Source organism: Palaemon carinicauda, chromosome 18 (assembly GCF_036898095.1).
Source record: "Palaemon carinicauda isolate YSFRI2023 chromosome 18, ASM3689809v2, whole genome shotgun sequence".
Classification (NCBI taxonomy): Eukaryota; Metazoa; Arthropoda; class Malacostraca; order Decapoda; family Palaemonidae; genus Palaemon; species Palaemon carinicauda.
This window is the reverse complement of record NC_090742.1, coordinates 33,136,263-33,161,727: the sequence shown is the minus strand read 5'-3', so window position 1 is coordinate 33,161,727 and position 25,465 is coordinate 33,136,263. Positions and strand designations below refer to the sequence as shown.

Below are 25,465 nucleotides of genomic sequence, written 5' to 3'. Positions count from 1 at the left end.
ATTTGAATTGTTGCTCTAAATCTTCTGGGAGCTTTTCTATTATTTCCTGATTATTATTATTATTATCAGTAAGATTATTCTCGTATTATCACTTCAAAACCTTTCGGACAACGCTCTGAAGTTTAAAAGTACTCTCTGGCAACTTTCCGTTTAAGCCCTTCTAGAACCACTATTATGATTGGTGTGTTTGAGAAATTTTCAGCTTCATGTATTGTTTTACAAATATATCATTGTGGTATGATAGTAAATCAAAGGATTTCATCATTAGTCCTCCTAGACTGTCAGCACTTTTAACAATTACTATTTCATCTTTCATAGGTCTATGAAGGACACTCTTGGCCTTTGCAATAATTAGATTTTGATTTAAGTAAAATTCTAATAGCATAATGTTAAGAATAAAGCTGTTGATGAGAGGCATTGTCGAAATATTTTACTCCCCATATTTTGAAATTCATTCAATCGTGTTCATTTTGGATATTTAGGTTGAACAAAGTAATGGAAAATAAGAAAGGTTCTTGCTTAAGGTTTAAGCTAGATACACAACTCGTCAAATAATCTCTCTCTCTCTCTCTCTCTCTCTCTCTCTCTCTCTCTCATGTTGATGCTAAGCTGCCAAGAAGTCCCACTTATAATAACAGTCTTATGCAAGTTAATCTTTGATGACCTTGAAAATGAGAGGCTTGAGCGTTCGTCTGTTTCTCATCTTAATTAGGCGAGTAAGCAGATATCCACCCCCCCCCCCCTCCCGGTTATAGTAATTTCGAAAATTTGGAAATTATAGATTTTTCTTTGCACATTTTCGACAACTATTACAAGGTATGCGTTAGCTATCATGTTTAATTTTAGCAGTCAAACATTTTTCGAAATGTTCCATACATTTTTTTTATAATTAGATGTCTTTCTTGCCAATCTTTTATATAATAGTTCCCATATGATTAATACTTTTATAATGAGAAAAACGCATTCTTTTCGCTATATCATAATTTTGAATCATAAGTGGACGAAATCTACTGGGAACATGTAGAATATTTTGGAGTGCGTTTACTATAGCTGGTGTTACGTGAATATAATACTGTGAAATTTGTTTTCATTATTATTATTATATATTATTATTATTATTATTATTATTATTATTATTATTGGTATTCGATAATGTATTATAGAAGATGGATACTATCGTAGTAAAGAAGTGGTGAGACAATATGCCAAACTTAAGACCTTTCCTATTTGTTATCGTCCAAATAGTTCGAGTGATGAAAACAAATTTTCACACACACACACACGCACACACACATTATATATATATATATATATATACATATGTATAGTTATATATATATGTATACATATATATATATATGTGTGTGTGTGTGTGTATATATGCAGTATACATAAGTTGTGTGTGAGGGTTTTTGTTTGTGTAAGATATATATACTACTTACTTTTGGTTATACGTGCACCCATCATCGTAATATAGGTCAAAGAAGAAAAAAATGCTTATGAGTGTATTGGGAACTGTGTACGTGGGGTACGTACTCTCACTGGGAACTAGTTCCTGGAGAGAGCGTACAAACCCTTATTGTGTATTGTTGATTATATTTACAAGAGGAACAAAGGTTGACTTATTTCTCTTCATTTTTTTCTACTCAGCCATTTGTACTCTTCCTTTGAATGCTTTGTCGTCAATGACCAGTCAAACCTTTGAACATTTTAATCCGGTAACAAGTTAATTTTCACACACACATACACACACACACACATATATATATATATATATATATATAAATACATATATACACGAATATGTGTGTAGAGGAATTTTGACTCATATGAGATAAAAGAAGAGGCCTTGCACCTCCAAGACTTTTGAACTGGAATTAAACCCCACTCCTGGCTTCAGACAACAGATATTATTGCACAATCAGCTCATACTGTATCTCTGATAGCATTTATATCTTTTTCAGTAATATATCTATCTTTATTTATATCTGCTTCTTATGTAGATTAAATATATTTACGACTATCGTTTCCATTTATGCTTACTAGTTATGCTTTCAGTTGATTGTCTTTCGACAAAATAACGTGTAAGTTAATGGTGCATTTTAGAGGAAAGAAGTTGAATGTGGCGGTAGTGGTTGGGATAGAATCTTAAAGATCGGGAATGCTTTTTTTTTTTTTACAGTTTTAATCTATTTCTTAATTTTGTTGGAAGGTCTTGAAATGACCAATACGCTGTATTCATTACACGTGTTAAGAATCTGACTTCAGTTTGGTCTTTAAACTTAGTTTGTCGTCTTTGTTATGCTAGTAATACGTTCTAAAACTAGATTTGTAATAATTTACACACACACACACACACTCATACATGCATACAGAGAGAGAGAGAGAGAGAGAGAGAGAGAGAGAGAGAGAATTAATACAACAGGTAGTGAAGCCTTATGCCGAACACAAGATAATCGTATTACCATTAGATATTTGTTTGAATTTCTTCAAAGTATTAACTCTCTCTCTCTCTCTCTCTCTCTCACTCTCACTCTCTCTCTCTCTCTCTCTCTCTCTCTCACTCTCACTCTCTCTCTCTCTCTCTCTCTCTCTCTCTCTCTCTCAATAAATGAATAGTTGCCACCCCCCAAACAAAATCTGACAAATGTCTTGTACGTGGGGTTGTAGCCCCAAAAAATAGAGATTAGTGACAAGACTCCCTTCACTGACTCATCTGGCTTAGTTGTCATTGAGAGAAAACTTTAAAGACATTCTTTTCTATAATTGAATTCAACAAATTCTGTATGGTATATATAGTATATATATACATTATATACAGATGTATAAGTTTTCATTTTATACTGCATATATATATATATATATATATATATTATATATATATATATATATATATGTATATATAATATTGTGTGTGTAGAGAGAGAGAGAGAGAGAGAGAGAGAGAGAGAGAGATGAAGGTAAGCATAATTGACAACACGTTTGTTTTTAATCCTCCAAGATCTTAGGGCAATGAAACGTGCAACCTACCAAACTTCACTACTTAAGAGCAGTATTCAAAGGAGAACATCCAGAGACAATTTACTGTCTTGGAAGATATTTTGGTTCAGGTTCAAATAACAGTTCAAATTTAGTTTGTCTGTGGATCTATATATATATATATATATATATTAATGTAATTTCCATTAAAGCTATGGCAAGAATATCATTCGTGATCTGAATTTTGTCGTGGGTACTGCAATGACCTATTAACCTGTGTTAGATTTTTTCCCTTAGATACATACTGTGCTACTTTCCCTGTAGGAACTCTATGGCTTGTAGGTTCCGGCCTTTTTTTAGGATTTTTGTTTATCCTGCAATATTAATAGTAGAAACATACGGTAGTATATGTCTAATTATTATTGACGGTGTTATGGATGTGATGCTTATAGATTTTAGAGACTGTAATGTTGTTTTCGAGTCCCATGCATCATTTCCTTAATATTTCTGTTATTTACGACTATCCCATGACCTTTATTTTTTGTGTGTGTGATTTGATTACCATTGGTTTGTTTCATCTCTGTATTACCTCTGCCCAATGCTATTCTTTTCTTTTTTTATCATATATGAGCATTTATTTTTAGAATCTTGCTTAAGAAGTTAATGATCTTTATGCCTTAGTCTTTATGTAAAAGTGTTCATGTTCCTTTTTAACAATATGAACAGAGCATTAAAGACTTAAATATATCTTCTTATTATCCAAAGTTCACGTTTGATGTGAGGCCGTTAAACCACATAATCATATTGATAACATGGCAATTTTTCATTAGAGCTATATAAGAAAAATGTATCCAAAAACATGTATACGAATAATTTTCCTCTTCTTTTCTCTCATATTCATTTGAGACTCGAGAGATTCAAATTAGAACTTACCTATAACCTGCTAGGACTCTAAAAACTGTTGGAAAAGAGAAATATAGTATTCGTGGGTGATTTAAGCCTACATTTAGTAAAGGTTCATGTCAACATCATGTACTTCTCTCATGGCGTGATTTAACTAATAAGTCAAGTTTCAAATAAAGAAACAGCACAGAGGAAAAAATCCCTTTAGTAAACAATTGGAGTTACAAAGAGAACTTTCGATAGATTGATTATATATAAATATGTATCTGTGTACTGTGTATAAATATAGTATATATATATATATATATATATAAACCCTTTCTGAGTTGGGATACCTTACGTAGTGAAAGGGTTTGTGTATCGCCATGACCAGCAAAGCTGTACTAGTCAGGGTCATCAGACTGAAGTCTCCCACCATCACCAATCCGAAATAGCCAGCTTCGTGATGAAATTGCCAAACCACAGACATGAATATGAATATGTCTGAGACCTTTGGCCAGCAGTAGACTAGAAACGGCTGCGTTTGTTGTTGTGTGTGCATATATATATATATATATATTTATATATATGTGTGTATATATATTACAGTATATATAGTATATATATATAGAGAGAGAGAGAGAGAGAGAGAGAGAGAGAGAGAGAGAGAGATAATCATATATGTATATATTAACATACAGAGGCATAAAAGAAAGCATTTGACAGAGGTAAAGTGATAATGCGGACAAGTGGCATTGTGCGATCCCGTCTGTCTCCTTTTTCTTTTGTACAGTATTTGCGCCGTCTCTGCTGTTTGCGTTTGACCGAGTGTTTTCTCGTTTTAATGCCTGTTTGTTCGTTTGCCCGGGGAACTTTCTCATGTCAGTCTTATATTTTGCCATTTCCTTTTTGGGTGGGATTTGGCCTTGTTTTAATTTACTAATTTGTAGCCTGTTAAAAATTTAATCTAGACATTTTGATGTGATTCTCTCTCTCTCTCTCTCTCTCTCTCTCTCTCTCTCTCATATATATATATATATATATATATAGATGTTTATATATATATATAATGTATATATAAAATATCAATCTCTCTCTCTCTCTCTCTCTCTCTCTCTCTCTCTCTCTCATCTACGTAACAGCCCAACCTTATGTAAGGCCCACGTGGCAGAAGGACCTAAGAAAAATAGAGCCTAAAGAATGTTATTTAGTTAACGCTGTACCTAAGTGCGTGTGTGTGTGTGTGTGCGTGCGTTTGTGTGGGGGTGAGAGGAGAGTCTTCTTGACGAAGGTCACCGATTGGTTCTGGCATCTGCCCAGCTACTATTTTGCCTTTTATTTACCTTTCCTTAGCGTCCATGGTTATACTTTCTTTTCCTTTCTTTCATTTTCTTCTTTTGCCTTTTTTCATTGTTTTATAGAATACTATATCTTTGTTAGTTATTTTTTTACTTGAAGATTTATTTTCCTTCTTTATGACTCCTCCTTTCGTTTGTTTTGATGTCGAATTTTCTTATATAAATCATTCTTCTTCAAATCGAATATATATATATATATATATATATATTAGATATATATATTTTTTTTTATTTTATATCACCTATATTGTTGAAGCTATTACATTGAACGATGTTTTTCATGTCTGAAATCAAACATTTAATTTTTTTTTCTTTCCTGATTGTCATTTCTCATCAATAGTGTGTTTGTGATATGGATTTTTTTTATTTAAAGAAAATAGAATCGACAATACAGCATATTTATTCTATAAGTGTTATTTAGTTGATTTAAACTTTGTCAGGTGTGATTATTGGATGTAATTTTTAAGCTAAAAACATTTTGTCCATCTGGAGTTGAGCATGAAGTGTTTACTCACATAAAATGTTTGTTATGTAATAACCCTTATTATGGCTGATCACATAGTTTGTAATTATTTCGGATAGTGATGAAGAAACCGGTGTTACACCACCATGGCATAGTAGTTACACTACAAATGACACGAATGTACAAAATAAGTACCGTAATTCAACAACAATGACATAACACGATATGACAGAGCACGACAAGCTGGTGATGAATTCCAAGTCGTTTAGTCCCAACAAACAAAACTATTGATTGTTTCCTGACGGCAACGAAGCCATCTCCTTTCTAGTTGTTAGTTTGACAACACGCAAACACATAAAAGGGGTTAGAAACAGTTACAGAAAGAGAGGCGGAGCTTTCATGATGACTGCTTGTGAGAGGAAAAACACCTACACAAGCATAGGTCTTGACGTTAAAGGATCATGCACTCAGATTAAAGAGAAAGAGAGATTATGACATGTTTTTGAGGCTTACAGAGTTTTTTGGTTTCTGTGTTTGATATATGATATCTATTAGAAAGTTGAAAACAGGAACAGGGAGAGTATTTCCATTGATGATTATATTTAGATAAAGTTTCCCTGGAAATATTTGTTTTTTCGTTTACAGATTATATGCAGTTGAATTTTTAGAAGTAGCTTTTCCATTGAAAATTACTCTCGACAAAGCTTTCTTAGAAAGAGAGTTTCTGGGAGCTCATTTGGTATATCTTTGGTTAAAATTGGTTATTAATTCGTTTATCTATTAGGGGTAAATTCTGATGACACAATATACCTCTGGGGCTAAAAAGATAAGAACACCTTTGATTCATACTTCCTACCTGGGGAACAGATTTTCAGACGAATGAATGTTCAGAAGTGGCTTGATGAGGTCACATTATGAATGACAATCGTAATGATGATATTGACGATTTTGTAATTTGTCACACCGCAAGATAACTATTTCATCATGTATTTCACCATTGAAAATTATATAATGATAACGATAGTCTGACTTAAGGGCGGTGAAATAGGGTAACCCTTCAAAAAAAAAAAAAAATCTCATTTAGTGACTTTTTATCCGTCAGTCTTCATAAAACCATTATTTGTTGTGTGACAGAAGTAGGAACGGTCTTTGATCCCCGGAGTGCTTGGAGAAAAAAAAAAGTCCTTATATTTACTGTAGAAGATTGATAGGAATAGTTATCAGAAGGGAGTGAGGGATATAGAGAGAAATACCATTTAAAAAATCATTAAGTTGAAGAGCGAACGTATTAAAATTTTTATTGAAAGATCTAATGTCAGAACACGAAGGTGAAATTTAAGTAAACATAAAATTACCTTTTTAAATATCCACAGTATTTTTGGGGAAGGAAAATCGATAGTTCAAGAGAGAAGTGATGCAAAAAAAAAAAGGAAAACGAAAATGTCATCAAGGTCTCTCATTATTTCAACCTTTGTGATGAAAACGTTCTCCCATAAGACCTGAGACGAAGTTAGAGGGAGAGCCTGCCAAGTTTTTGTGAAAATGTGGGTCATTATCGATTCATTCAACCTGTTGCCTTTTGTCTTTATCTTAGAAATGTTTGTTCACATCATGTTTTTAATTTGTAGGATTTGTTGCCATTTAGTAATTTGCAGGGTATATACAGTATATATATATATATATATATATGTGTGTGTGTGTGTGTGTGTGTGTGTTTATTTCACGAAAAATTAAAAGTTATTTTCTGATCACATCTTTTAACCTTGATTCCGTATTTGGATGTACTGGTGTTTATTCCTGGTTAACCAAATATCAAGTTGATCACGTCTTGCTTCTTAGGAAACGTGTACTTCACTTTTCTTTCTGTATATTAATGATGCACTTTGATTGAGGCTATAAGAATATTCATTAGAGCTGCAGAATCGCTAAATGTCAACAGGACGTTTAAAAGGGAAAATACTGTATGTCTGACAAAACAAGGGGAAGTGACTCACTGAACTCTGCTTCATTTGGGGAGAGGGGGACGGGGAGACTTAGTTACTGAGAAAAGCAAGCAACATCTACAGTTGCGTTTTCTTTTTCTTTCTTTTTTCTGGGCGATCAGTGTGGTTTATGTTTGCACTCAGGGCCATCGTGGTTTCGCAAGCATTTAGTCGGATCATCAAGGAGAAGTTTACATAGCTTTCAATGCAAGGATTTGGCGACAGTAGAGGCATCGCAACCTGACTATACACACAAAAACACACACATGCACGTGATCCTTGAGGATAGTAACAGTTGTATCCAAGGGGTTTATTCATGGAACACATGTATGGTTCTTCATTTAACCATTGAAGACATTGTTCTTGGTAAATATAAAAACGGTGGGTGAAGTCCCATCACTGCATGATGTTGTTAATCAAAATGTTCAAGAACTTGAGCTAACAAATAATTGATTATGAATTTTAAAAATAGCAATCCTGCGTTTATTGTAGTGCTTATATTTTTGCTTATAAATAAGGCTGCAGAGAGCACATGGCTCCATTATTCAGTCGCAGCTATGTATACAATAGGTCAGTCTCAAAATCAAATCATTGCTCTATTGGCTGGTAGCACACACCTTCACAAAATCTCGTTGAAATTCATCGATAACTTTTTTTTTTTTTTTTAGATATTTTTCAAGTAAAACATATAAATAAACCACCATCTTTTTTTCTGACAAAGACGACAGGGAAAATCACCCAGCCAGACCTCTTTGTTTCATCACAGAAGGCGAAAGCTTTCACGGCTATAGCCATGGGTAGATTAGCTTTCCTTTTGGGCGAAAGGAAAATTAGTTGTCGGGGGTTGGGTTGGAGCATTAATCCTCCTAGGGTTGGAGAGTCCCCTGTGGAGGGGGAGAGGGGGAAGGCATAAGAGGGAAACTTTCACCTCCCGTGTTTGCTTCCAATACGTCCTTCATCCGAACAGTTCAAAGGAATTCTTGAATAGGTGAACGCATCTGCGTTGGCAACGCGTTAATTTGACGTATAATCATTATTACCATTGCTTTCATTGGTTGTTTTTTTACGTAATGGTATTGTATATGTGCACCGATCCACATGGAATGGGGTAAATGGTATTAATCCTGGCAGGTTTTATGAAAGTGGTCGGGATAAATCCACGTTTCATTTTCTCTGTGGTTCTGTGCATCTTGGCATCACGTGCTCCTGCGGTACCGAACACATATCCATGTACGAAAAGAATGAGTCAGCATATTTTCAAAATGGTTCGTTTACGTTTAATTGAAGTTGATAAGTTTTTGAAAAGGATGTATAATCAGGAAGTTTTAGTAGGAAGATTAGAGATCCTGAAACAGTCAAGACGGAAGCAAGTGAAAGAGGTTTTATTATGGAAGGACCTGGTCTTTCAAAAGCAGAGGATTGACGATAAGATAGTGAGTAGTACAGTTTGTAGAAACGGCCAATGCAATGATGATGAACATTTTATGCCAGTAGGCCCTACTGTATATGAAATAGGGCGATGGTGTAAAAGTTGTATGAACAGGTTGTAATTAAAGTTTCTTTATCTTTGTGATAGCCTCTTTTTAGGCTAATTAGTAATAAGGTTATGCATATGTAAAGTTTTTATTTTGTTGTAGACAAAGCATCTATGAAAAAAAGATGCATAAGAACGCATGAGCTATAACATACCTAGAGAAAATAAACATTATTATATTGACAATGCAACTGCGCAGTTGGAAAGCAAGTTGCTTGAGTTGATGAGGGTTATTTTTTTATATATTGCAAAAGTGAAAGATAACATAAAACCTGAGTGACTGAAATGAACAAACTTGTCTGTCTTGAAAGTGGGCATTGTAGAACCTATTGCGTTTTCGTATAATCATCTGAAAACGACCTCAAGTAACGTGAAAGCGCCCTCTTATCCGGATCGGAGCGGACGAGAGGTATAACTGAAAAGATAAGAAAATATATAAGAGTTGCAGCCAACCACCATGAAGGCTGCCAACGTGAACCGCACTGGCAGGGTCAAGACAAGGACTGTGTCCTTTGGAGAGGACACACAGGTAGGACTGAAATGGAAAGAAAGGCAAAGTAGAGTGAAGTAGATAGAAAATAAAATTGAAGTGTAGATGAAATTTAGCATTGCCAGAGGTGTAGATGCTTAGTTAATTTTTGTTAAACATTTCCTATCTAAATTTAATGGTTTTCGATGACTCTGCTCAAGCAAGGCCTGATCCCACCCCTTGACCTTTTCTTATTTAATTTTAAAAGTATGCTCCTGATTAAATCAGAATTGATTAGTGCTTAACACTTTCAGTTCTGTATAGTGTACTGTTGCAGCTGGGCTAGATCGTTTGGATAGCCCTTTCCTCCTTGGGTAAATATTTTCTTTTAGCTGACGTTTGGTTTACGTATGTAGATTTTTTGAAAATGAAATTTACAGTACACGCTTTAGTATGCTTAGGACTTCTGTCATTTATATAAAGTTTCAATCTGCATTCTCTTCATTGCCTTTGCTATGCATTGATGAAAGCTAATTTAACTTGGTGTTTTTATCCTATATATACGTAAGAGGAAGAAGCATCTTATCTTAGTTTGTTAATCTTGTTAATAAATGTTTTCGTTCAAGTCGGAAATTAACGTAAAGTCGTATGATTCCATCTGGTTATTCATAGATTCTGCAACACATCTGGCGATAGTTATTTATAGATATGAATATGTTTTGTCTGTTAAGCCCTAATGTGATGAGATGTTTACATTTAACAGACTGAGGCTATGATCACGAGACATAGTTTCCTCCTGAAAACTAAGATAATCGTGAAATACTTCTTGATGTCTTTCACTGGCTCATAGTTATAATTTGGCTGCATTTCTGTTTGTTTGCAGTCATCTTAAACCTATTTTTTAAAGATCTGAGAAGCTACAGTTATCCAGAGTGGCGACTGCATTATAATGTATAAACGGAGTATCAGTGCGACCGTATTTGATGACTGGAATTTTGCTGTAATGGCCATACTTACTACTAAAAAATAATCCGAGAAATTGTTAAAGAAGAAACTAAAGGCTAATTTGCTGATTTTTCTGTTGCTTTAAGAATATAATTTAGTTGAAAGAATGCGGGCATCTTTCATAATTAGTAAGTATTAAAAAATAGACGTTAAGGATCTGTCGTAATGAGACCGCGTCATTGAAGTTGGTAATCATGTTATAATTAACTTGTATGTTTGTATGCAGATTATATTTGGAGAGGGGATTTTGTTTATGTATATCTTGTATTGTTCCGTTGGGTAAGTTCGTATAACGGAAAAATAGAGAAAATAAGAGTATACGTGTAAGAACTGCAAGTCCTGATGCACAACTGGCACGGAAAGGTATTAATTTAACATCGTTTGATGTCTGATAGACATGTGGAAGGAAGAGTCAGCACAGCAGGTGTTCTACGTTTTCCCCCCACCAATTATCCCCACCAATGTACTGTAACCTAAAACTTACTAGACCCTCACCTCGTAAACACCCCCCCCCCCCCCTCACCTCTTCTGTCTTTCTGCCTTATACAATGAAAATTGAATTGACATGCAAGTTAGGACACTTATAAAAGGAATAGTAATCAGTGAGCACTATGGTACTTTAAACTAATGTCATTTAGTAAAGTACCGATCGGAAACTTTCTATGAGTCCCTGAAGGCTCGATAGCTCCTGAAAATTCGTAGGCCTCTTGAGAGTGAGACCCCGTGCGACAGACCCGGAGCCAAGGTTCCTTTTCTTTGATGGTAACGGGGCGCGGGTGTTCGAATATGCATGAGGGGAAGCGAATACTGTTAGACTTTATCCTCTATAAAGCACACTCGGATCAAAATGGTATAAGCTTTTGTCAAGTTGACCGATTAGGAGTTAGAAAATATAAAATTAATTAGAACCCGTTACATTGAGAGAATAACAGCTGACAGTAACTTACACGAGGATTACACACACACACACATTATATATATATATATATATATATATATATATATATATATATATATATATAATGCGTGTGTTTGTCTGTGTCAAGATATTTTTGTGAAAATGTATGCCGATTAGTTGTTAAGCAAGTCATATAACCACTATGTTAAAGTCACTAATGTAGAGACATTAGTATATGCTGCTATAACCGGAGAATAATGTAGGGCATAATGTTACTGTACTGTTTAATTACTTTCCAATTTAGGAGATCAAATGGTGACCAATACTGTTTTTAATGTGGTTCATATGCCCTGCATTTAATGTAATATCATCAGCGTGGGCGAACTTCTCATGTTGGAAAAAGAAATTGTATTCCGTGAGCGTGGGCATCCCCACACGCCACAGATATTCATGTTAAGATAATCAGTCACAATGAGACCCAAGATTTGAAGATGTCTCTGTTATCAGCCTTTCCCTTCGTCTTCCCCAGAGCGAGTATGAAGCAACTAGAGATGAGGGCATTATGTACAACGATGACGATGACGACGACGCAGGCTCGGTCACCTCCCTGCCCGCGGAGTTGCCTCCCCCTCCTGACGGTGGGTGGGGCTGGGTCATTGTCCTCGTGTCCTTCCTCTGCAACGCCATCGTGGACGGCGTCGCCTATTCGTTCAGCCCTTTCCTCGACACCTTGTCCAAGGAGTTTGACGCTCCCAAGGGCAAGGTCGCTTGGATTCCATCCTTATTAGCTGGGGTCTACCTTAGTGCAGGTAAGAAGTCAAAAGATCTCTCTCTCTCTCTCTCTCTCTCTCTCTCTCTCTCTCTCTCATATAATACAGGTTTTGTTTTAATATAACACTGTTATCATAGCAGTTTTCTGTTTAGATGGCTGCATCCTCTATGGAATTTGGTATTCAAAACAAAAATGCGCAAATCCTTAACAGGAGTGATTAATGAATTTCAATCATGACCAAGAGATATTCTGTTTAGTCTTAATTCACGTCTAATTTCAATGAAACAAACATCCATTTTCACCTTTAGTAGTCGTACCTTTAACATTAGTGCGTGCTACTCATTTTGGACAGCGTCAGCATTCAAATTCTGTAGAGATGTTACTAGTTAATTTCTACTCCCTGTGCGTTTTGTTCTTTCATTTTGCTCAAGTTCTTTTTACATGTATATAGTTCTCTGTTGATAATATATTTACGTTTATCCTTTAAATTAGATTAAGAGCTTCAGTTTTGCTATAGTCTTTTTTCTCACAGTTTACATCCTGCTCTCTCTCTCTCTCTCTCTCTCTCTCTCTCTCTCTCTCTCTCTCTGACTTCATTGTTTTTGCCTCTAATGAAAAAATATATTTTATAGATAATTCTGCATCATTCCATTATGTATAATTCGCCCAATTTTCATCCCTACAGGTCCCATAGTATCTGCTCTGTGTAATAAGTACGGCTGCCGCATTGTCTGTATAGTTGGTGGCCTCATTTCTTCCTTCGCTTATTTCATCACCATTTTTGCCAATTCTATCGAGTTTTTGATGATATTCCAGGGAGTCATTGGCGGTAAGTGGAACTTTTTTTTTGCAGTTTATTTGCTCTAATATTCATTATTATTATTATTATTATTATTATTATTATTATTATTATTATTATTATTATTAGGTACGTTAGCTTACACTTGTAGTTCAAAAACAACAATTCGTTCATTTTCAAATAAGTTGATTTTTTTTTTAGGCATTACACATACTGTAGTCTTCGGCCTTCATGAAAAAAATGGTTGAATTCGTTTAAAATGCAGGAAATACTTTAAAAATACATGCACATTATATGATGTGCACTTTAATGCCTTTTATCAAAAGCATCCTCTTCCACCAAACCTCTTCTCTCCATATCATCCTTCACCTTACCTCGCAATCTAATTCTCTGCCTCCCTCTCGATCTCCCCCCCCCCTAATAGGTTCTTCCCAACCCCTCCTCACTCCCTCCCCACCAGCCATCCTCAACACGTGCCCACACCATCTTGGTCGTGACATTCTTATCACCTCTGTAATCTTTGCTACTCCTGACATTCTTCTTATTTCATAATTTTCCAATCTTTCAAATATTGATATTCCCATATTCTACCTTAACATTCTTTTCTCTGTTCTATCTCAATCTTCGCTTCCTTTTTACGTCCCAGGGCCAATATTTCCAATCCATACATTAACGCTGGTCTTATAACTCTGCTTATATATTTTGTAGTTTAACTTGATTGACATTTACACACACATTATATATATATATATATATATATATATATATATATATATATATATATATATATATATATATACACTGATTTAAGGGGTCAGTTGCCTGATGCAGCCTTTAATAGCATCAAACAGGGTTTAAAATTTGACAGAGATTTTACGGTCGCATGTGGACTTATCCTTTGACTGAGTAGTCCAACTGCAAGGCGGCAGTTTCCAGTTACTGGCAGTAGGCCCTAGCCTTTTGCTAAAAAACAAGACTGCAAGGCAGTAGCTCTCCTTCTAGTTGCTTTCTACGACATGCAGGATGTATGTATATATGTATATATATATATATATATATATATATATATATATATATATATATATATATATATATATATATATATATATATATATCTTCCTACGCCTATTAACGCTAAAGGCCCTTGGTTAAATTTCACCAGTCGTCTCTACCTTGAACTTTTAAATCAATACTTCTCCGTTCATCATCTCTTCATGCTTCATAGTCCTCAACCATGTAGCTCTGAGCCTTCCAACTCCTCTAGTGCCTTGTGGAGCCCAGTTAAAAGCTTGGTGAACTAATCTATCTTGGGGAGTGAGAAGAGCAAGCCCAAACCATCTCCATCTACCCCTCACCATGATATCCACATATCAATTAGTTCATTATGCATGTTGCATAAGATTTTTCATAACTCTGACCATCCTTTACATTCAGATCTCCCTGGACAATTCTATCCTGTTCGTAATACTAGGCAAGCAGTTAATTCTAATAGCCAGGCCTTCTCCATCCTGAGGCTCAATACTATGCAGTACTCCAGACGTTTTATTCCAGCTGTTACCAAGTTGTGGAATGATCTTCCTAATCGGGTAGTTGAATCAGTAGAACTTCAAAAGTTCAAAGTTGGAGCAAATGCTTTTTTGTTGACCAGGCGGACATGAGTCTTTTTATAGTTTATATATGACATATTTGTTTTTGACGTTGTTAATAGTTTATATATGACATATCTGTTTTGACGTTGTTGCCTTTTTTAGAATGATTTATTGTTAATTTGTTCTCTTCGTGTATTTATTTCCTTTCCTCACTGGGCTATTTTTCCCTATTGGGGCCCTTGGGCTTATAGCATCTTGCTTTTCCAACTAGGGTTGTAGCTTGGATAGTAATAATAATAATAATAATAATAATAATAGTTTCACTTCTAACCCTGCTCCACCATTTAACTTCCAATATTCTTCTGATGGTTAAGTATATAGGAACTATGATCTCCAATACAGGGTCTTTAGAATTGGAGTTTAATAAAAGATTGAAAAAAGCAAATCAGACAGTGGCTAGGTTAAGTAAAATATGGAAATCAAATCGCCTGAAATTACATATAAAAATCAGACTATATATCAGTTTAGTGAGATCTGTGTCACTCCATGGACACGAGTCATGGTATGCCAATGAAACAATCTCCTATAGATTTAGTAGATTTGAGATCAAAGCCCTCAGAAGGATATTGGGAGTTAAATGGCAGGACAGGATTAGTAATTAAACTATTCGAGAGATTACTCGAGTGCTATATGTGGATGAGATCAAATTGAGGGTTAGATGGAGATGGTTTGGGCATGCTCTTCGCACTCCCCAAAGGAGATTAGTTCACCAAACGTTCAGCTGGGCTCCGCGAGGCAGTAAAAGACTTGGAAGACTTAAACCTACATGGCTGAGGACTATGAAGCGCGAAGTAGGAGATGATGAATGGAGAAGTATAGAATTAAAAGCTCAAGACAGAGACGACTGGCGAAATCTAACAGAGGTCCTTTGTGTCAATATATGTTGTAGGTGATGATGATGATGATGATAATAATAATAATAATAATATGCAAAATAAAAAGCTTACTTTCTTGATTTTTAATAAATCTTACATGTTCTTGGTGTTATTGTCATTCCATATATATTGAGTTGGTCTAAAGTTTCCTTACCAATCCCCTTACAATGTATTTCTCTTAGAGCCAAAATATTCAAACTATATTTCATGAATTCACTCTCCACTTGCTGTAACTTCCCAATCTGATTCATGGTACTAACGTTTTCATTACCAATTTTCAATTTTTCTTTAGTATTTATAAACCGGGAGATGCTTAGCGCCCCACTATGCCTGGGATTGGTGGCCATTCTGTCATCTTCTCTTTCCATTCATTGTCTAAATCCATAGAAGATTCATTTGCTAGATTCATCAAAGGATAGTCAGTTCCTTGTGATGTGCAGTGCCCATCTAACTAAGGCATGTGACCCCTGCCGGTCCATACTAATTCCAGTAATTATAAACCATCAGGCGTAAAGGCCGAAGAGACAGTTTGTCTATCGCTTTAAACCCAATCCGTCACCCTGCTGCCAGTGACGTCATCAAGATTTAGGGGGGCCATTTCCTCTACACCCAAAGTTTTCGTTACGCCACCAGGTTGCACATCCGCTTTTACGAGTATAACCAACCATTGGCAAACATGGATTGCTAACATATACTGCCTAGCATAGTATATATATATATATATATATATATATATATATGTGTGTGTGTATATATATATATATATATATATATGTATGTATATATATATATATATATATATTTGATGTGAGTTTCTGTGTTACTGTATATGTTTACATTTATGAATCAGGATTCAGATACTGTATACAGTATACAGTAAAATTTCTTGAAGGTATAGATCTTCAATTATGTCTTATGGCCAATTTTAAACAGAGGGTTGTGATAGCCTTGGGTCGGTAGTTGGGGTCCGTAGGGGTGATGGAATATTTGGGTGGGCTATAGGTACAACTGCTGAGTCATCAGGAGCCATTACCTGATCCTCCTTGGTCCATGGAGAGGGGCCTTGAGTGCTGATCACACACACACACACACACACCCACACACACACACACATATATATATACATATATATATATATGTATATATATATATATATATATATATATATATATATATATACATATATATATATATATATATATATATATACTTACATACACACACACACATATATATATATATATATATATAATATATATATATATATATATATATATATATATATATATATATATATATATATATATATATATATATAATGACCTACCCCCTGCCTCTGCAATTCATGAGCAATAATATTTTGTCTACCCAATACAGAATACACCCAATACAGAATATTCATTCTCTATTATTTTCCATCAACCCACAAGTATTATAGCTAAAGTTGATGAGTCTTGCATATCTTACAGACAAAAGGTATGGTATATTTAGGAGAAAATTGACCTACTGTATATTTCAAGGTGTATAAGCAGATTATGTGTGTGTGTGCATCACAAGGATATCTCAATAATAGATAACAAAATTTTGATGAGTTTGGTAGATGTCTTCATCAGTTGACCTCTGAAAGTTGAATGATTTTGAGAAAATTACTTGGAGGTTTTAAAATATTACTTTGGGATTTATTTAACCCATTATAGAATTTTAGTATGTATTTTCGGGAGTATAATAACATTAATCACTACAGAATATTTATTTTCAAGAAAGCTTGTTCGTTGACTAGGCACTCGGTTATTCAGCACCATATCAAAATGATGAGAAGAGCGAGTGAAGAATGATCGGATAGCAAGATAAGAATTCAAAACTTGAATGAGATGAAGTGTTCTAGCTTTAAACTTTTGAACTGATTTAAAAAAAATTTATTTGAATGTTATTTTTCAGGATTTGGCTTTGGTCTTATCTACCTCCCTGCTGTAGTCTGTGTGGGATACTACTTTGAATCTAAGCGCGCCCTGGCCACAGGCATTGCCGTGTGTGGCTCAGGCATCGGCACTATGATATTCCCCCCTCTTGTCAACCATCTTATATCAGAATACACGTGGAGAGGAGCCAATATATTTATAGCTGGGATGATTCTCAATTGCTGTGTGAGTTTTTAGAGAATGTAATGTTCTTTGTACTGCTAAACATACAGTAAATCTTGCCTAGTACTCTGTGTACATTTAGGTACACAGGAGTAAGGTTTTCTCATAGGTACAGAAGATAGGAAAACATATTTAATGAGTATATATATACAAGTTTTTGATAGATTAAGACTGAGGTCATAGAAATTATGAAATTTCACAATAACTTTCCAGATATTTTTTAACCAAGTCCTTTTACAAGATATTTCAAATTAGAATCTGTATTCTGATCCTTGGCAACATTACTTTATGTATTCATTGCCTTCCTCAGTGTTTTGGCGGGCTAATGAGGCCCCTGGAAGTCCCAAGAATGAAGAAGAAAGATCTCCTTCAGCGCCTTGCTGAGGAAAAACGACTAGCAATGCATGATCGCAATGTCTCATTCATCACCATCACCAATGCTGATGGCACTGTCGAAAGGAGACCCAGAGTAAGTGTTGATTCTGGTCGTATCTTTGATTTTGTGTATTGGGTTGTTTATATATATTTTATGTATGCATTTCTTTGCATTGAAATATTTGTAACAAAATTATACTATAGATGGTAGATTAAATATATTAATCTTTGAATGCATTTAGAATTAGATACTTTGTGCCAAGGTTGGTGGGATGGGTCACCCAAATTCCCGTATATAGGCCAAGCCACTAGAAAACGATATATTGTTACTGAGGAAAGAAGAAGGAAAGACAGTTGGTGAATAATTTCATCTTCATTTAACCTTAATTTTTGTTAATGTTACTTCAGTTTCAGTCGGAGTTGAAAGAGGTTTCAAGACATCTAACTTTAGTCAGGTTGAGGATGTTGGACATGAGAAGGGATTATCTCTCTCTCTTTCTCTCTCTCTCTCTCTCTCTCTCTCTCTCTCTCTCTCTCTCTCTCTCTCTCTCTCTCATTTTAAAGACTAGGAAAACCTCTTAAAAGTAAATTAAAAAGGTTGAATAATAATAGAAATCTAACTATTCAAAATATTCCATCAAGAATCATTAAACTTTTACATCTGAGCATTGCAGAATTAGAGATAAATACAGTACAACACGTCTGACCAACGCTGGTGCTATGGAGGAATGAGGTAAGAGGGTGGGGAAGGATAGTCGTAGTAGGAGACAGCAGACGGGTGTAGGACGGCACCTCCTTGTTCCGAGGGATGTTGATGAGGGAGAGGTCTAACTGGTGAGGGACCTATGGTCGTGGTTCTATCATGCCCCAGTTTACTATACCGACACTCATAGAGTGAACGAGCTGGGTTTATTCCTGGAATTCCATGCATCCTTTTTTTCTCTGGTATATTTAGCAATAACTTGCCTTAGAAATGGTGCTATAGGAACATTTCACGGAGCGACACAGGTTCCTCGCCCAGAAATAGATTTTTCCTTCGTCAAAATCCCTTTTATATTTACGTGTTTCAGTACCTCTTGTCTATTCCCTGTATTTTTTAATGGGTAATTGGTTTTATGAACATTATTTTAGTTTGTGTAATGACTTTCGGGTGTTTTTTTCATAAAAATTAGTATGTTAGCATCGAACAATGATGAGGAGGAAAGAAAGTTCAATAGTTATCTTTTAAGAAAGTATCTCAACGTTGTATCCTTTTTATCATTGTATATTTTTTATGAGAAATTCTTTTAAATCATTTAGGTCAAGAAATTACTTTACTACTGTATATGTTCTTTCCATTTGTTCACCTGTGACAGAATGCTGATCCTGGAGTCCATTCTCAACTGAACTTGTCAGGATACCTCACACCTGTTGGAACAGCATTGGTGCTCCCAACAATCCAAGAGACCCAGGGTAGCACACCCCCAGAACAAGAATCCCCCATTGCAGCATCTCATGCCCAAGACACTTCTAATAATACTTCACCTGAGGATCAACCAGAGGGTTTGTAAATTACTTTTTTTTATGCCTGTTCTTATTTTCCGGTTGGTTATTTTGAAATAGTTTAGTTTTAGGTAATATTGCATATGAAAGCCATTTGTTTTAAAACAACATTCTTTAATCAAAATTTGCCCTTGTTGCCTAGAAACTTATTGTTAATAATTTTATCCAACTGGTTAAGCACAGGGCTCTGTCGATAATTACCACTCATTGTTTGCCCACAATTTATGCCTTAAATACCACTACTCCTCCTCTTTCTTAAACACCTTTCTTTTATACTCATCACCAGTGACTTTAGTTTTAGAAACTCTCTTCTCAGTCATTTATTAGTCCTTTAACTACAAAGGTTGAAAGGATTTCAGTCAAACTTAGTACAAAGGCTAACTATCATTTATAGATGCTTTTGGAGGGAGATTATCCATTTGTCTGTTCATCCGTGCTTTTATCATGGCAGTTCCTCGTATGTGGTTGAAGGGATTTCTGTTAATCTTAGTCTGAAGGTAGACCATCATGCATACAGAATGTACTTGAACAGAAATGATTTACTTTACTTGAGTGTCTCATGTTTACCTAGTCAATGCAATTAGTTTTATATTGTTGAAGGGACTTCAGCAAATGTGGCACCAAGTTAGATTTACATACACAAAGGGGTTACAGGAAAAACATCTATCTGTCTATCAGTCAGTCAGTGTGTCTTGTCATATTTTCCATGTTATTGTTCATCATCATGTAAGGATTGGCAGAAGGGAAAATTTTGTTTCCAAAATCCCTTGATTCTTAGACAAAGCTTTAGCTTTAGTGTAACTTTATCTAAAAGAGATAGAAACTTCTTTTCAGGAATGAATACTCCAATCATAAAGCCCTTTTTTATGACTATGCTGAATATTTTACCATGAATGTAATCTTTTTACTAAAAATCAATGCCATTCAGAGTATCCATTACCAACACATCTTGTCAAGACAAAATTGCCAGAATGATTTATCTTTGCAAAAACCAGAGGCATCTTTAGCACTTGATAATTTTGAATGCTCATAGAGAGGTCTTATTTGGCATTGGTGTAGGATGTGCATTGCTTTAGCAATGCAGTATCACCCTCTGAATACATGTTTATTTTATTGTATTTTATTTCGACAGGTATAGATGAAAACATGAGTTTAGTTAATGGTTCAAACACCGGAGCCAAGCCTCCAATGGTATCGGTCCGAGTGGCAGCAGCTGCAGCTGCGACAAAACTCCCCCGCAATTGCTCCCAGCCCGTCATGGCCAGAGATCCGTCTAAATTCATCCCCAAAAATGGCTCGGTTCCCAATTTTGAAAGAAGGCTCTCTAAAGTTGATATAGCTAATCATATGAAGGTAAGAAGGAGATATTTCATGGAATGTAGATCAAGAGAAGTTTTGGATGTCATTCATATTTCTGTAGGTTCATAGCTAGTTATGTCTTCTGTAAGTTGTAAGTAGAATGCTTCATCGCTGAATTATTTAATTATTTCATACTTATGATGAATAACCTATTGCATTGTAAATAATGTGACAGTGGTCTGAGTTATTTAATCATTTGGACATAATTACAGTTGAATGTTTTATATTTTCATTTATAAAATTAGAAATATTCTTTTTGTTATAAATAGTTAGAAGGCTAGTAATAAGATAAAATACAATAATGTAATCATTCTAACAATAACAGCATATGACATTTAGAAGAATATATAGATATATAGGCAGAATATTTGAGGAAAAAAGTGAATTGATGAGCACGATAAAAATGAAGAAAATTTTAATTAAAGACAAATTTTTTTTAACAAAATCTTAGACAGGAGTTAGAGAAGGAAGTGCTAAAGGAAAATAGGAGTGATTATAAGGGATAGAGATAATGTGAGAATTTCATAAGAAGCTGTTGTAAAAAAATGATTATTAGTGTTCAAGTAAATCAAAGGACAAAAGGTTACAGAGAAGAGGTATAGAATTCCTGAATAATAGTTTCTACTTAGTCAAGTGGTAGTCGGGAAAAGTTAGCTTTTATTCATCTTGGGTATTGCTTCTGTTTGCAGGTTATTTAGTTTTTAAGCCCAAGAAAAATCTGAAAGACAATATCAGCACTTGGCCATGGGGAAGAAGATGTTCAATCCAATCTGTAGTAGCTTTCTATATCAAAACTTTTTCTGTTAATGTATGGCTGACCACAATGTCAAATGGTTATGGTTTGTGAAGTCAGTGTACCAGGTGGCAAAAGAATTCTTTTCCGTAGATTCTGGAGTTCATAACTAATAATATCAGTACAGTAGTAATAAATGTTGATGATAATTTAAAGATTACCACAATGTTCCATTAATGATTAATGCATTAGTTTCCATAAATGGAAATTTTGTTTACAATAGACACATACATTTATATTGACAGATATTGTATCCCTGTATTCACGTAAAATCTTACAGTATACTGTACACACCTACTGCAGCTTATTACATAACCTGGACTGATTTATTCTATTTTATTTCTTGTGTTTTTCTTATCTTTTTCAACCTCTCTAGGTTATACCAGCAACACCAAAAGCATCTACAACAAATCTCAGAGGGTTGGGTTCTCAAGACTTGCGACGTGTTTCATCGGGTTATGGTCGTGTCAATTCCAATACTTCATTTGATGCTGAGGCAGTAGGAGGTTTTAGACAGAGACGTTCATCTGTACGTACCCTGTACTTTATTTAGAAAAATTATTTAAAGATAAGTTCATAATTATTTCCATAACTTTTATATAATCTGCATGAAATGGAATTATGATATACAGTAATCCCTCGGCTATTACAGGTGTTATGTTCCAAGCGCCCCCAACAATAGCTGAAAGACCACGAAGTAGATATAGAAATCTACGGTTTATTTTTTCCTTTTTATAATTTTTCATATTTTTTTATCATCTTTGTAAAATTAAACTTTCATAAGCCCCAAAACTACTACATGTATTTTTAACAAAAAATTATTAAAATATGAAAAATATAAAACTTATATGCCCTCAAAAACCTGCAATATAAAGTCTGCGATATAGATTTACATATACTGTACTGTAATATATTCATAAATCTGTTATGTACTGAAGGAGCAATAGGTGAACCACAATATGGCAAGAGATTATTGCAGTAAGTTATAGGCATTTATACTAATTTCTCCTTCATTCTTCCTCATTTCAGCAAAAATCCATGATGCTTCGGCCAATGTCGCGTCAAGATATATTCTATTCAGGTAGCATCGCAAATTTACGGGAATTCAAATCTCAAGCATCCATGTTATCATATCGTGAATCATCCCTCAACCTTCAGGGTACTGGTGCATCAAGGGTTGTTCTGGATGCAATTGAAGGACCTGAAGATGAAAAAGGTACTGTAAAATTTTCAAGTGTTATGTATTTACTTTTGTATTATTTATCATAGTTTTTGCTATTTCTCTCATATTTATTCACAGATATAATTGCCTTATTCTCTGTTAGTGGTAATTTGTTGAAGATGCTTTAGCATATTACACCATAGTAGGTATAATCTAACATATTTTTCTTTTTCATTTCGCTCCCATTAGTGTGTTGTTCATGCCTGCCAGAGTCTATGCGAGGGACTCTCAGCCAGATGATGGATTTTTCACTTTTGAAAAATCCCGTCTTCCTCATGATTGGTATAGCAAATCTGTTTGGTATGTTGGGTTTCTACACTCCATTTGTATACCTCCCAGCAGCAGCACAGGAAAAGGTTAATACAGTACTACAATTTTTCATTAGAGTAAATTAAGGAAAAAGATAAGTATTTGATCAGTTCCTTATATAAAATTAGTTAAATATTTGTAAAAAATTTAGTCTAGTACCTTCTTCAACAAACTGACATAATTATCGATGGTAACCATCGTTTGAGTACATACACCCAGAATGTTTATTAGGGAAAAATTGTCATTTTTAACTATTTGTTTATGAGATTTATATTGAATTATTATAATTTCATACCTACAGAAACTTGCTTAATAATTTCTATACATCCTTAAAGAGTTATTTAACTGAAAAAAAAGTTTTAAATCTTTTTAAAGTATTTATCTCATTTTTATCATGACAAACTATTCTACTTCACAATTAATTAACTTTACTGAACTCCAATATTTTACCTGGCATTTAATTTCTTTTTAATTATACAATATTTTTTTTTAATCATACAATATTTTTTATATTTGCAGGGTGTGGATCCTGAATATTCTACCTTCTTGATATCCCTTATTGGAATTACCAATACTGTAGGCAGAGTGTTATCTGGATTAATTGCCGATATGCCTTGTGTTAGTGCTCTGTGGGTCAACAATATTTGCATCGTTATGTCTGGCGTCTGTGTCTTCCTCACTCCTCTGGCGTCTTCGTTAGGATCATTTATCGCTCTTGCCCTCTTCTTTGGGTTCTTTGTCTGTGAGTACATTTTGGTCGTATTTTTTAAAATAAATATATAGTAGTGATATATTCTGTATTCTTAATATACAATTGTCTTGTCTATGTAAAACTAAATAAGTGTGACAACCATGTAGTGTTGGGGCTGCAGTCCATAGTTATTCTTACCCCATTAGAACTGTTTTCTAATTATATTTCTTTACATAATAACATATATTTATTTCAATACATCCGTATTTTGAAAGTTCAAATGCTAAGTTTTTGTACAATGATTATAAATTTTTTGGCTATAAATTAAGAAGCTTGTGTACTTCCATCTTCATAATTCAAGCTCTTTGGCAAAGAGTGGTCTTTACTATGTATAAATCCTGTTTTGAGAGGTTAGTTATGTCAAAGAAATCTGTAACTGTATTTTCAAATACCAGTCAAATTTTAGGTTTCATAGAGTTCACCCAATTATTCATTCTTACAAGAGGGACAAAAGGTGAAGTAGGGAAAACTTGGATTGGTTCCTGTACTTTGTACAGCCAGATAAAAAAAAATGAAGAAAGGAAATTAATTCAAGGTACACTGTAACAAGTACTGTATAACCTGCAGGTGTCGTATCGATAAACAAATTTTCAGTGTATGGGTCATATGTCAGAAAGTTTATCAAGAAAATTACTTGCCTTTGTTTAATTCTGAATAGAATCAAGATTATTTTTTAAAATTACTTCTCTATAAATATCATTAAAGATGGTATTTTGCTTTAAGAAGTAAATCAGTAAGTCTAAGAAGTAAATCATTAAGTCAAAATGGATTGATAAAAAGTTTTTTGTTAATATAAGATCCTTTCACTTGAAGGAAATTGTTATTTAAAAAATTAGACCTTGTGTCTATTTCCTTCATAATTTATAAAGCAATCTTTCTTGTAAGGTAATACAGTATGCTTATGACAGGTAACCTGTGACACTGGATGAATTGATCTAGAAAAATATCAGTTGTTAAAATACTGTACTTTTGTAAAGTAACAAATATCTGACATTGCTGCAGCTGTCTTGTTAAATTACCTTTTCAATTAGTTAAAATTTCCAATGGTGTTACAAAACTTACTTTTTGATTAGATCAATTTTTTTATAGAATCCTAACTAACTCTTATTTGTTATAATTCTTTTATGTATCTTTATCAGATCATACACAATTATTTAATAAAAGTCTAGACCAGCCAAAAGAAAGAATTATCGAGATGGGGGTAACAAGGCATAGTATCCATGAAAGAAATGGATAGCTACTATTTATCTTTATTTAGCTGATATCTAGAGAATTCTTTTGCTTTTTCTCTCTATGTGCATTTTCAAA

The 25,465-nt window shown here is 34.3% G+C and overlaps 1 protein-coding gene across 10 annotated transcripts in view; it reads left to right on the top strand.

Annotated features, from left to right (window-relative positions):
- The window catches only part of LOC137657758 (monocarboxylate transporter 14-like), a 244,032-nt gene that overhangs the window by 190,069 nt on the left and 28,498 nt on the right, over window positions 1-25,465 (top strand). For 6 of the 10 annotated variants that reach the window (XM_068392238.1, XM_068392243.1, XM_068392241.1 and 3 more), the window contains exons 2-12: window positions 9,302-9,727; window positions 12,100-12,379; window positions 13,028-13,171; window positions 17,604-17,809; window positions 18,117-18,275; window positions 19,537-19,723; window positions 20,856-21,076; window positions 22,252-22,404; window positions 22,905-23,091; window positions 23,287-23,453; window positions 23,926-24,148. In XM_068392238.1, coding sequence (XP_068248339.1) covers window positions 9,656-9,727; window positions 12,100-12,379; window positions 13,028-13,171; window positions 17,604-17,809; window positions 18,117-18,275; window positions 19,537-19,723; window positions 20,856-21,076; window positions 22,252-22,404; window positions 22,905-23,091; window positions 23,287-23,453; window positions 23,926-24,148 — 1,999 coding nt within the window. In that variant the 5' untranslated portion in view covers window positions 9,302-9,655. Of the gene's footprint in view, window positions 1-9,283; window positions 9,728-12,099; window positions 12,380-13,027; window positions 13,172-17,603; window positions 17,810-18,116; window positions 18,276-19,536; window positions 19,724-20,855; window positions 21,077-22,251; window positions 22,405-22,904; window positions 23,092-23,286; window positions 23,454-23,925; window positions 24,149-25,465 lie in introns of those variants that run through there. The other 4 variants (XM_068392237.1, XM_068392236.1, XM_068392247.1 and 1 more) reach the window with 2 other exon arrangements.